Here is a 14,255-nt window from a genome sequence, read left to right as displayed (position 1 = left end):
AGAACTAACAAGCCTGTGCTTCCCTTGCTCATAATCAGGTCTCTGCTAAAACCTCAAGCCGGTTTTCTCAGACTCCTTGGTGACCATAAGAAGGGGTACCCATCTTCCCTGGAATAAATACCATCAGGCTTAACTCTGGGTTGTTGAAAACAGGCTAATTTCTGAAAAACTTCATTTGCAAAAAGCAAAGCAATTAAAAACATAAATAAAGCAGCGCACCCAAATCCTTAATAGATAACGTTGTGTTACGAAATGTCCTGCACAACCTGGTTCAAAACAAATTCCAAAACCACAGGATTCCTCACAGAGTACAAACAGCATTGTTTGGTTTGCTCACACAGATATATGCATAGCCATCGATTTACAACTGAGAAGCAGGAGGAACAGTCTTCCACATGGGTGAATGCATCACAACTTACAGTCTTCTTGGGGGGAGGTGCAGAAAAGGACACCTGTCCATCTTCAACCATTTAAAGAAAACTACTCTTTTTTTTCCCTCAGCAAACTGACCTTGCGTTAGGTCCTCTTGGCAGATACACTGATTCCAATTGCCTCTTCATGAAGCCTAGCTCTGCCGAATTGTATGGTCTTTCCATAGGAAAGGGCAGGAAGCAGAGCATCAGCAGCAAGATGCTTTTCTAAATTTTCCTAGGTTTTCTTTGGAGGAAAGAATAGATACCTGTCAGTAGGAATTTTACATATCAGGTTATAAATTGGCTCCAGGGATCTAACAAAAGAATTATGGAATACGTACCCTGCAAACCGCAAATCTTTACCTGGTAAGGAACCCTTTCCAATTCCTACTGTATTGTTCAAGAAGAAGAGAATGGAGAAGAATAAGATCAGTTTTTTTATTAAATCCTAAAGATGAAGGAACAATACACTCGCTCCAAAGCAAAGTGCTCTATCAGGATGGGTCTCCTCCACACTGGCAAGTCATAGTGACTCCAAAACTGCTGCTTTGGATATCACCTTTTCAATCTCACAAAGAAAGATGACTCTGGTAGCTGGCCCACAGATGAAAGGTTCATTTTAGGCTTCTGGCCCTTAGACTACATGTAATACGAGTCAGGAGCCTAATGACTTTCATGTCTCAACCTGTTAGATGCTGGAGCCTGCAACCTATGCTTTGACTCATCCCTGGAGCAGTGCTCTTTCAGGCAAGATAATCAAGACCTTATTTTTCACAAGCAATACTTCATGTGACAGTGAGCCTCAGGAGGCTTCAACTCACCCAAAAAGATCTGTGAGACCCTGCCTTAGTTTTGATCTAATTCACAAATGTGATGCTGGTAGAAAAAGAAAACATTAAACAAAGTAGACCAAAACTTTGGATTAGAGTAATCCAGCACTAAAAAAGTGCATCTGTTGAGTACATGCTGACCAGGTCAAGCTCTGAGAAACAATTTGTACTAAGGTCCAAACATTACTGAGTGATTAGTACCTAGAACTCACCGTACTCACACAAGCACAACGCTGGAAATAAATTGTGAAGACCTCACAGACAAAAAACAAACTGCAGTACTGTGATTGCCAGCTTATTGCTTCATGTCACTGTCTTGACATCCAAACGAGTTTAGTAATTGTTCTTTTGAAGCTACTGATGTTAAAAAAGAAATATCTCAAGTTCTGGAAGTGGCTGGGAATTCCAGATTCTAATAGCTGTGCTGGAATTATTCACTCATCAAGGGGTTCAAAAGACACTTTCTGTCAGAACTGAGACATAAAGTGCATGTCAGAACGACTTGAAACAGAATGACTATAACTTAGAGCTTGGGTTTTCTATACATTATGTTTGAAGAGCTTTAAAATGTTTAATTTATTAAACTGGCTTTGATACCAGAGGCATAGCTTCCACTTTAAAGTGTTACAATAACTCAACTGAATGTAGAATGCATTAAGTTTAAATTCCACTGCCACTAAACACTTAGGAAAGATATTTCAGTTTCTTCACTTAAAAAGAAATACGTTGTCCTGGTGAATCTGACATGGAAACAGAAGCTGCATGCATTAATAGCAACAGCCTCTCCTGCTGCACTGTAAGAAGGCATACACAGCAGGAAGGCATTTCCCTACTATTTCACACCGTCACTACCCCAGCTACTGAAGAAATGCTAAATAATAACCAATCCTAGAAGCTGAACACAACCAGGTCCTAAGAAAAATTTCCTGACATGGGTAGGTTCCATTTTTGAAGAACAATTCGAGTTTTTCCAGACATTGCTTTAATCTCTCAAGGCGGGCCTGTGGTCTGGCAATGCCTATATTAGTTCTCTCTGGCTGGCCTTCCTTGAAGAAATATCATAAGAAAGGCCATGTGTCCACCTGTTTCTCTTTCATGTGCCTTTACCATTCTCTTCCTCTAGCACTGTCAGGTCTTAGTGTTAGAAGCACTCCTCCAGTCCTACTTAAAACTATGCTGATAATGCTGCAGGGGCAGCAGTATCAGTAAGAACTATTCTTAGAGCAAAAGCCATACTGTGTGAATAGCACCTTATGCCCTATGGAAAGGCAAGTTAGTGTTGTGGGATCAGGAAACTCATGAAATCATCCCCCACAACCCAGTAAAAAAGAGTCAACGGAAACAAAAGCTTAGCAAGACAAAAGAAATTATCTAAATAAATGCTTCAGCTGTGAATTGCTGTTACTAAAATAGCTCAAAATAATGGGCAAAGGTGACACTGGAGATCAGTCATGTGACAGGACAATAATTAATAGAGGGAATTGCTTGTGAAGCAGAAAAGGAGAATTGGCTTGCTTGAATTGCAGTAAGGATCTTTCTGGGTCCTTGCTAAATGAACCACTTAACTGAGATTCAACTAGAGTGATAGGCTGCCACCAAGACATACTATCGTGGACTAGCATGAGTACTTCCATTTACTGTAAGATTCTCTTTAATTTCTTTAGGTCCCAGAACAAGAATTAAAAGACTCACTGTAATGGAGAATATCATTTAAATCATTTATGCGATCATCAACCAAAAAGAAAATGATTTCAGTGCTACTAAGGTGACAATGCTGCCAAATGCCTATGGCCAAGGATCTGATAGATTGCACTGCTCTTCTTCCACTAATCCCCCATGCATTAATCCATCTGTCCCGTTAGACTGAGCCTTGCTTCTCTACAGAAGGTCACACATCAGGGGGGCAGTGGGACCCCTTTGGGTCTTCTGCTTCTATGAACCCATAGGCTTATGCTGACTATACTATGCAGAGCTTCTTTACTGCCTTAGCAGTGCAGAGCTGAGAGGGAGGAGTACAAGTAGCTGGGGAGAAAGGTGAGCTGTGCCTTAAAATTCTTCCACCCCTACTCAAATGCTGGTGAGGAAAGACCATGAAGCTGAAAGTTCTTTTCCTAGAGTAGGCATAGACTAATGCTGCAGACACAATCAACCTCTGATAACCACTTTTAGAGTTACAATATCTTGCCATGTTTATCTGCCACCACCACTATGAAACATTCTCGCACTGTATGTTCAGTGAGCCCTTGTACTCTTAGAACTGCAATTTCTAATTACTTAATACCAGTAAGTTACCAAAGCCACATATTTTCCATTTAGAAGATATATAAAGTGAGTATGTGAGAATTAAGAGTCTAATTATCTGAAAAGTCCTAAGATGCTATAAAAAGGATGAAGTTAATGCTGTCCTATATTTTGCTACACATAACCTCATGTGACATATCTAAGAGTACACTTTGACAGTACAGGAAAAAAGGTCTCCAAAAGACCAAACAACAACAACCAAAAAAAAAGGGAAAGGTAAAAAAAAAAAAGCCAAACAAAACAAATATCCCAACGCTCCCAGCTTTGGACTTAAATGCAGTATTCGTACAGCTTCTGATTGTAATAAACCACAGAATGGATGCACAGGCATAAAAGTATGGTAGAAAGCCAGTGTTCTTTACTTTGTTTTAGTACGTAAACACAGGGGTCTGCAGAGATGCCATTTGTCTGCAACACAGTGGATCAGAGAAAGAAAAAGTCAGTCACTAACCTCCTATGAACAAAGAAACCTAATTTCATTTCGAAACAAAAGGAACTAAATTTATCACTCTAAGACAGCCCCAGGACTTCCAAGCATGAAATTGAAGAAAAGGAGTTGCCAAAGACATGCAGAACAATCTTTTTAAAGTTACCTGGAATCAGGATATTTTGTAAGCGTGGCCAAGCTGCTGGTATACATGTGCCCACCCACATCAATGTGAACTGGTGCGTTGGATTTTGTGAGTTGTGCTGGAGTGGGGATGCCTTGATTGTTCAATGGAGATGCAGGGGATCTAGTGATCAGAGGTCTTGACATATTGGGCCGACTGTCCTGTGAAGAGATAGACCCGGGTTAATGATCTTCTTGAAAACCTCACAGAAACCCACAGCCTCCAGTCAACAGCACTGCCTCGTAGCCTCAGCTTACCATTTTCATCTTATTAAAGCACAGACAAATCTTTGGCAGTTTTTAAAATCAGTCCATCTGTAGAAGTCTTAACTGGCTGCGTTTCAAATAGGTAACGCGTGGCAAAATGCAACGATCGAGCCCACAAAGTAGAAATCACGTTTGATACAACAAGTTCCTCCTGAACACTGCTCATGACAGACGACCCATACAGAAAAGAGAAAGAAGCTCATTCTCGTACTTCAGAGCTGATAAAGTCTCTGACAAAAGCACCACGAGCCGCAGACAGAAAGACTAAGAACAATTACTATTCTCTTTAATTAAAACCCACAGGTAGAATTTATGCTCCTTCCAAAGCAGTCAGAAGAGAAATACGAACCCTCAACTCCTCCATTCTGCACACTCTTCTCTCGAATTTCCAACTCACATAGCACGGAAACAGAAGCAGAAACACCTGGACTAGTCAACTGTTCACGCACTGCACACCGCTGGACATCGGCAGCCTTTGAGAAAGACATCTTCCATTTAAAAGTTACACGGATGGCGAGAGCTGCCCCTGCGTGCCCCACATAGGCGGCGGGTCTGAGCGGCTTCCCCAGGCAGGCGGACTCCCGAAGTGGAGCAGGAGCTGATGCTGATGAAACCAACTTTTAGTCACAAAGGCAGGGATGTAACGCCAGCGAGCAGCATGCTCCTCGTCTGCGCGCCCGGCGGGGTGGGGCAGGGCAGAGCCATTTGCCCGAGCCAGTAAGGCAAGCTGTATTCAAAGCTGGGGATTAAAATAGAAATGCGTTCGAGAGCGGTTTTGGGACAACCGCGCTTTCTGCTGAAGGAAAGCTCCACACTGGTGGAATCTTATAGAGATGCCCTGAGAAATAAAAGCCCTTGCAAATTACGCAGTTTTACATTTAAAAGGTAAGCAAAGCAGCGAGAAGTCAGATACACTTCATCACAAAACTCTCTTTGTTCTTTCAACACGTCTTTTAGCTGCAAAACCTAATGGCTTCTTTGTAAACATCTCACAGAGCTGGGTACTAAGCCTCGCCGAAGCACAGTTATGGGAAATTTGGACTGGTGAAGCCCTTTGCCATTGAAAACGTGTATGTTTTTCATGGCTGTTAAAGATTCAAACCATCCAGGCAACGTGAGCCAGGTAAACGTCTCACCAAAATGATTTACAGGCCAGCGTTGCACAATAAATCCAAGTAATACGTAACAAAAGGCATCTGTAAACCACAAGGTACTTAACTAATTTTCTTTCATACACAAAAGCAAGCTTCGGTCAAATACTGATAAAAATGAAGAGGATGAAGAAAAACACCTAGTTTAGATGTTGGGGTGCGGGGGGGAGGAGGGGAGTTGCTTCTTGTTTTGTTCCCCCCCCCCTCTTTCTACATAAGCAGAAGTTCATATAAATTTGCAGAAATACCACTCTTAATCACTACAATTGCTTGAGGAGGTGCCTGCAGCGCAATGAAGACAAGTCCAGACAAAATACAGTACACACGCTATGCAAAACTAATGTCTGCTATAAATGCTATGTGGTACAACCACCACCCAAGATGTTACTGATCTGCAGCAAAGCACTTAGCAAAATAATGAAGAAAAAATTAAACACGATGACTGGAAAGGTGGAAATAAGAAGGCAAAGAAATGATACTGACTGGGATAGGGAACGCGTTTCAGTGTTCAAAAGCGGGCAAACAATTTGAAAAGCCAACAAAGAAAGCAGAGACCAAAGAGAAAAGAACAAATTCTGTAACTTGTATGAAATAGACAACATTACCCCCCTTACTAGGATCCACTCTGTCAGAAAAATACAGCCCTGTAACAATTTAGCAGACTGCAGCACTGAGGAGCCTGTAATAGTTTTTCAATTGGACACATTCTCCTGTATACCCTGCCCAGGGCTGCTCAGGAGAAAATGAACAGATTTTCGGGGTTAATATTGTAGTTAGGCTGAGACCTCATTCAGCAGAGCTGTGATAGTGCCGGGCATACGAAACAGGAGGAGAAGGCATAGGATAAACATCACCTCAAGGATGGGAGATAGCTCAAAAGACCGTGGGCATTTCACAAGGCAAAAAAACAAAGGTAAGAAAGCAGAACTGGTTTCCAAAAGAGAGACATAACCAAGCAGTCCTGTACACAGTTTACCTATAAAACTCCCAATAAATAAATATCTATAACTTTACTAAGACCTTTGCTATTTTATTTCACCATCCTCCTTTTCAACATTTCCCCTTCATGTTACCTGCATCATTCTGCCTCAGGAAACAATACTCAAACGTTCAGCATTTAGATATTAAATACAATAACCTATTGCTGCTCCAGCCCTAGCTTACAGAGATGAAACTCATTCATTGCTCCTTTGGCGACCCCTTTGAAATTATGCAATGGTAGCTCTACTATTCTACTACTTCTATCCAGTTTCCCTTGAGATGATGCAGAAATGGCATTCAGAGTACTGAGTGATTAAAAAACAGCTTCTTCTGTGTAGCACATCCTACCAGCATAGCAGAGAAGATCACTGTCCAACATGCATGGTGTTAACACCGCTCTTTTTAACAGACTGGAGTTAAACTGTTGTATTAGTTCAGCTATGGAGACAGTGAGACGGGAAGATAGCCTCCCTGAAAAACCATCCAGTATTATCGCAAATGTGAATTGAGCAAGCTCAGATAGAAAAAATGTGGTTACAATAAGGCACCGCTGGTAAATTAAACTTCCACTAACCTGAAGTGATTACAAATACCATTCCTTAGAAACAATCAGAGGAGAGAAGGGAGTCGTAGAAATCAAACTCAGTGGGATCCAGCTGATTACAAGCTATTTAAAACAGCTGGTGACAAAAACCACTGAAAGGCTCCTCAGCAGCCTGGCTTGGTGTGCTCTATCTCACGTAGGTCCCTGTGCCCAGGAAGGGTTTGTATTTCAACCATGGCTGCTCCCACATGGGAGGGAGATTATGGAGGTGGTTTTCTGCCTTGGGAATTGCACTGACTTTATTCATGAGTAGAACACAAAGCACAGCCAGAGCCTGTGCTGGCTATAGGAGCAGTAGCCTTCCTGCTCTCCTAGCAGCTCACTTTTCCACTTGGTATCTTTCCTTTACAAACATTTCAATGTTTATCCTATGAAAAAAATTAAATAACAACCGGAAATCCCAGGTTTCACAACGCTTCCCATGCACTGAAACACTTGAGGTACTTTGTAAAACATTTATCATTATTTGTCCTCCAATATTTTGAACCCAACAGCTTTTCAAAGTAGCGAGTTCCCATTTCAAACCCAGAACAAATTCATTGCTCAAGCTACATACTCAAAAGAGCTACTAAAAACTATATGCTGGGCAGGTTAAAGACATTTAGGTCTTACGAGACACTGAGGTTTTGATTCAGCGCACAAAACCACTACCCTATTAGAAAAACAATTGGGTCTCCCCCGTTTCCCTGCTGTTACTAGAGGGAGCCTTCAAAGAACAAGCAGGTACGTCCAGGTGTGGTCTACCAAAGAACAACACAGTAACCATGTCAACCTGGTGGCAAGCGGAAGAAATAAGAGATATCTGAAGAATATGAGGTATTACAATGTTCTGCTAAGCACACAAAATCGAAGAGGCAAGAAGCCTCCTCCTCCCCTGAAAATGTTCACTCATGATTGACTGCTATGATTAGAAGTGGTTTCAGAAGTGTTATTTACACTCTGTGGTCTTAATCAAAGTCATTTCAGTTCCCTTTTCAAGCCAAGAGCCTTGACAAAAACCACACCACTACAAGACAACCCAAGCTCACACACTGAAGGATCAACATTCAAGCGCAAAGCATCTACTTAACTCCCATGACCAAGAGGATCATTCCAGGCTCTGGGTCAAGGCATATGTGGCCAGGGTTAATATCACAAACACACTGCCCATAAGCCAGTCCAGCTGAAGAAGGAATGTATAAATGCTACTCAGTTCTAGTCTTTGTACCAAACTGGAAAATTATTGGATCCTCCCTGCCACAATTCAAACAATTATCCCTGTTGAGAAAGTCACAGTTACATACTTCAAACATTCTTGGACTTTTCAGGGGGAGATGAGGACAACTTGTCTCATCTAGGCATGCCAGAAGAAAAGATAATCAAGCAACAGTTTATTGTAACACATCCAATCATTATATTTTCTTACAATAGAAAGCCATAAGAGATGTTTCTCTTCACAGCTTTGTGCCAAGGAACCACCTGAAGCGGCAAAAGTAGTCAGCATAGTCACATCAGCAATTTCCAGAAGAAACATCTTTGAATGTACATATCCCACTGTGTGGAAAATGAATCCAAACAGATAAAAATCTTCCAAAGATAGAGGCACAGGGGCTTTTTCCTTCAGTGCATAGCAGGAACCATTCAAATCTCACAGCCAGCTGTGCTCCTTGACTCTGAAATAACAGTGGGCTGATCCTTAGGGGAGCTCATGGGGATGCACAAAACCCTGCTTCAAGTCCCTCATGCAAACCAAGAACATTAAGGTGACTCTGATTTGGCTCCTGCAGAAGTGTCCTCATTCTGAGGAGATACTTTTTTTTTCTCAAAATAAACATTTCATTAAAGATTAAAAAAAAAATAAATTGCCATCGTGTCTCACCACAATGCTTAAGCAAGTACCCTCCACTTTTTTCCAGCTCAGCAGAAACAGTCACCACAACAAAGAGGCTGGAGAAAACATTTATTCAATATAAACAGTATCAGTACAGTACAAACAACTCCTCTGGAAGGTGTAACAAGCACAAAGAGATACAGAGCTATGTGTCCGGGAAGCTTGTTCTGCTGAAGGGGAAAACCCATCCCTAGTATCCTCCATGGCTAGTGACATTCTCACAATGAGCTCTCTGGTACACCACATCCACAGAGAATCTCGGGTTGTGCTGGCCCCTCAGACAGCCCTGCAAGATGTTCAGAGATGACTGTACACAGAGTATGCCAGATGCTCTTCAGTCTCCTAAGTGCTATGGCAGTCTCTTCTCTTCACCTTCATTCCGAAGAACAGACACAAAGAAGTGACCCTCTGCAAAAAGTCTTTACACTTTTTGCACTTCACACATATCAATGCTCTTTACTTTTCTTCACCTTTACACTGGTGGTAGCTCTCTGAGGACATGTCTGGGCTGTAGTGGTGCCATCAGGTCTGCAAAACAAAGAAGTAACGCATCACCTTCCCTGGCAAAAATCTGCCGATTGTGCCGTAATGTTTTTTGCCTTTCATCAATATAATCTGAATGCTCTTTCGCTTGCAGCTGCAAGCTTTAAACTGCTGACTCTGAACATTAAGAATTACGTTTATAAAGCAAAACTCCAAAACAATTGTTTGAGTGCTGTGTGAGAGACAGGCCCCAAACACCATCAGATGCAATTTAGTGCCACAGTAAGTTGAGATACTAGGCCCCCTGAGACTCAGTGGTAGTAGTAGAATTATTATTTTAGATCTCTGGAGGAAAAACCTCATTTTACATCCTGAATGCCTGTCAACATGTGATGGAAGACCAAATTATTCCATACAAGAGAATCAAGTACAATAGAGAGCTTAAGAAGTCAGGACCGTTCTTCTGAGATGCTGAAGTACCGACTGTAGCACAAGACCAACTACTTCACCAAGCAGCAGCTCACTCTGCCCACAACCACTGCCACATCTGCAGCACTCAGTACAATCTGCAGAAATACAGACAGTGATGCATTTCATAACAAGATGTGTGGCATGTGACTGCCTGAGAAGTCAGAGGTATGATCCAGGCCATCAAAAGATAAAGATATGGCTTAAACCAACTCCTGGAAGTCAGATCATCTGTATCACACAATGGTCCAAACAGCAAGGGTGACTGAGGCACTTACCTGACAGGACAGTTTCAACTGCTATGTCCTCCTTGTCCCAGAGGTGCCGGCCCCAGTGGGCCCTCAAGACGAGTCTCCCTTGCTCCATATCCTACACGCTACTCTCACAGCCTCGTCCTCTGGATGCAGGCGCAGCTGGGCACACCAGCCTGCAAAGTGCTGCAAGAGCTGGAGAGAACATGGTTGAATTTCCTTGACACAATGAGTCTTGCTGGCACTTCATCAGAGCTGATCAAACCTAGAATAAACACCACATGTGCAGAGAACCAAGGGCTAGGCAAGATCTACAGGATGAGGGGTGTTTCTGCTGGATGGAGAGTACTGCCTACCCAGAGGTTCAGGACAGTGAAAAGTGCCCTTGGACAAGAGCTTGAAGACACTTTGAAAACCCCAACACGCAGGTAGACAGTAGTCAAGCCTGCAGCACACAACTAACTTCAGCAGAACAGCTCTAACCACAATTTCATCATAGACTGGCCACTGAGTACCTAAGAAAATCTCTAATTAATTTGAGAAGGAGGCTTTAGGAATAAGGGCAGCAGCTATGCTTATGCCACCACTGCAGGAAAGGCACATCCAAAATCTAGGAAAAGTCAAGTTTAGAGAGACAGGATTTATCTCTGCAAGTGCCCAGAAATTTTTCTGAAGATTCCCCTAGGCCTTGAAACTGCATGCAAAGGTTTTCTACCACCTCTCAAGATATACGATAGTTTGCACTCTCCATGGAAGATTAACTCAGCCCCTTGCTTGTTTCAGTAAGCATAACTGAGGCCAGACCAAATGCTTTCATTTATTAAATTCAAGCACTATAAGTAAAGCTCTATACTTCTGCATGCCCTACCCTCTTCTTGCTGTGTACACCCTCTACAAATTGGTCAAGCCAATGGTAAATGTGGCTGATGCAGGACTTGGCTTAAGCCCATAACTCAAACTGGATCTGCATATATGCAACCCAACACAATTAAAATAAAATCCATGTTAAACTTGGGGTCAAGTCCAGGTGCATCACCTCCTCCGGCACACAGCCACTAGCCACTGCTTTCTGTAATGAAAGCAGACTTCTATGGTCTCCAGATTTGCTGCTGGTTGGGTTCTCACTTGGGAAAAGTGGCAATTTAACTTACAAGCAAAACCGGATTCGAAAGCTGCTCCCAATTACTACACAGCACAACACTGCCCACCCAACACTGTATAATCACAGGGTGCATAACCCAGAATGCGGCCAGCAAAGCCACCCCGTAACCCTTTGGGAGGATGAAGGAGGGCACCAGACCGAAGGCCAACAGACCTGCTGCACCGCTTCTAATGGCATCCTACAATAGGAATGGGACAAATGCCTGCAATTTTAGACCATCTGTTCCACTAGGAGCTGATTTGCTCTGTACCAGCTTCTATTCAAACTGACAATAACACTGATTTAGGAGTGACCAAAAGGAAGAGCAGCTCCCTAGCCTGAGCCTACTCCTCCTACTACACGTGCCCAGCTCCAAATACTTGAAAGGCGTGCATAGCCAGGCACCTCCTCTCATGCTTTTGTTCTCACAGACAGAAAGTGGATCCTGCCAGCTACTGAAGGAACTGCTACAAGCCACCAATTGCCAACAGATCCCTCAGCCTCACTGAAGAGAGACTACAGTTATCTTGGACACATCCATGCAATTATTTGTATTTATTTATATTAATAAAAGGAAACAGAGATGAGGAGTCCCTGGGAAAGAGGCTGCCATGTCTAAGGAGCCTTGCGCAGTCTGGCAGCCCTGCCCCACAGCACGCCAGCTGATACAAAAGCCTTTGCTTCCACTGCCCTGAGGACAACTTCATTTATTTTCCTTTAAAGCTGGAAAATAGGTCACTCATTTCTCTTACCTCTATCAAACCTCAGGTAGCAGAAATAGGGTGAATTTACCCATAACTGTATGAAAGCAAGCACACAAAAAAGTTTTACCTTCTGGCAGAGGGAAGATGACAGATCAGTTCTCTTTCATAGAAGGCCTTAGCTGTTCCAGCAGCACCCTTGATACAAACGCCATGCACCACCTCATTCTGGTTGCATGAAGTGTGGTTTGCCAGTGACTTCACAGACAAGATACCTGCCCTGGGACTCCACTGGTGCTCTCACCGCCTCTCTGGAAAAGACAGCCACCTGAGCAGCTGTCTCCAGGCTGGGAAGAGCCCAGCACAGAGCAGCCAACAGCTCCTGCCGCAGTGATGCCATACCACAGCCACCTTGGCCCTGAGTGGTATGCAGAGTTCAGGTCAGGAAAGGAGGTGGGAAGGAGTAGCTCTGAGCACGTGAATCTGCCATCCACTCCTCCCAAGCAGACACTCCATAGGTTAATCTGACTAAATAATTTCACTCATACTTGTCACTCAGGTCCTTCATCCACTTACTCTGAGCACATACTGTAAGAATCCTTACATACAAAAAGCACAAGAGGGGAAAAAAAAACAAAACAAAAACAACCAAGCAACACAGCGCTCCTTCCTGTGTTTAAAAAGGGAAGAGCTTCTCTTTGCCAGGACCATGCAGGTACATTTGAATGCAAAGCTAAACAACTTCTTAAAGATGGTGTCAGAATTTGAGCAGGGAGAAAAACCAACTGGCTACATTTTTCATGAGTCTGCAATTTGTCCAATAATCTCCTGGTGAGAAGAAACACCAAAATACAAGCATTGCTAAAATCCAGCTGTTTTGTTTGTGAGTTAAGATCCTATCAGCAGTACACGAACAAAGATTAACATCTTGAACTGCAGTCATATCTGAAGACTTTAAAGACTCATAAGAATGCAGACAACAGTGGGATAACTGGAAGATTGTCATTAACTGTCAGAATTTGAAAAATGGGCCTTTTCTGCAAATTTGACTCGCAACCCCAACAGAAATAAGCCCACACTACTTTATTTAAAGTTAATTTACACTACAGTTTGAATAGCACCTGCCCTTGGGTATGTTCCAGAGGAACGTCTCCCTTTTCACAAAGCCAGGCTAACACCCATTGTAAAACTTCCAGAGGCACATTAGATGTCTGTTCTCCCCCCAGCAATTTCACCCTTAGAAGTAGAAGGAACGCTGCCAGTTACAGCCTGTGCTGAGGAAACATGAGTTATAATTTTACCCTGGGAAAATTGCTGAACTGGGAGCTTCTGGTGTGGCATAGGTCTTGCCTTCGCAATCCAATGGTTCTTTTGATTCAGAGAGGCTTTGAAAGGGTGGTGATGAAAAACATAGCCTCACCCTTTGAATCAGCCAGCTGCCTGCTTTCCTTTGCACTTTTAAAATTTGTTTTATTAATTTGCCTGCGAGCAGAAAGAGATAATACTGACCCTTGTGGAGAAGATGCATTTTTGGACATATCAACAGAACGTTATCTACTTCAGACTGAACAAGCAGCAACAGAAAGAACCACCTTCACATAGCCTGATGAATTTTACATCTGGAATCACCTTGAGGAAAAACAAAAACAACAACAACAAAAAAGCTCCTCTGTTAGCTCTTCCTGCCGCATGAAAGGGACAAATCCTAAGAATCCAATAAAACTGTGCCTACGAAACGCTGTAATGCACTTGAGCTCTAAGCGCTCTCGAGATGTTTCTTGCAGCAACAAATACTAAAATATTCTCAGTCTGAATTGTAATTTCGAAGACACTGTGTCCACTCAGTAATTATGAGACTAGACAATATAATAGACAGATAGCTTCATCTATAACCTCACAGCAGGGAAAAAGGACACGAAAGAGCTTTAAGACAATGCCTCTGTAATTATCTAATTTACAATTAAGATGCTAACGAAATTGCAAGTTTGACAGTTAGAGTTCAAGCTGCTATAGAATTAGAAATACTGTGGAAAACTGCAATGCTAAATTAATATACATCCTTCACTCCAGGAGGATGAAATGCAATGCTATAGCCAAAAAGGATCAGCCTTCAGGAGTCCTCTGTTGTTGCAAGCTTTTCCTCCTCTCTCCCATTTCCCTTCCCAATGCTGACCTAAGCAAAGC

At 42.6% G+C, this 14,255-nt stretch overlaps 1 protein-coding gene across 3 annotated transcripts in view; it reads right to left on the bottom strand.

Moving 5' to 3' along the window:
* The window catches only part of KCTD1 (potassium channel tetramerization domain containing 1), a 103,510-nt gene that overhangs the window by 32,149 nt on the left and 57,106 nt on the right, over positions 1 to 14,255 (bottom strand). For 2 of the 3 annotated variants that reach the window (XM_072330254.1, XM_072330253.1), the window contains exon 2: positions 4,138 to 4,316. In XM_072330254.1, the coding sequence (XP_072186355.1) occupies positions 4,138 to 4,316 (179 nt within the window). Of the gene's footprint in view, positions 1 to 4,137; positions 4,317 to 7,127; positions 7,178 to 14,255 lie in introns of those variants that run through there. The other variant, XM_072330255.1, reaches the window with a different exon arrangement.

Source organism: Excalfactoria chinensis, chromosome 2 (genome assembly GCF_039878825.1).
Source record: "Excalfactoria chinensis isolate bCotChi1 chromosome 2, bCotChi1.hap2, whole genome shotgun sequence".
Lineage (NCBI taxonomy): Eukaryota > Metazoa > Chordata > Aves > Galliformes > Phasianidae > Excalfactoria > Excalfactoria chinensis.
The sequence above is the reverse complement of the archived record's forward strand: the minus strand, read 5'-3'. Positions and strand labels throughout refer to the sequence as shown.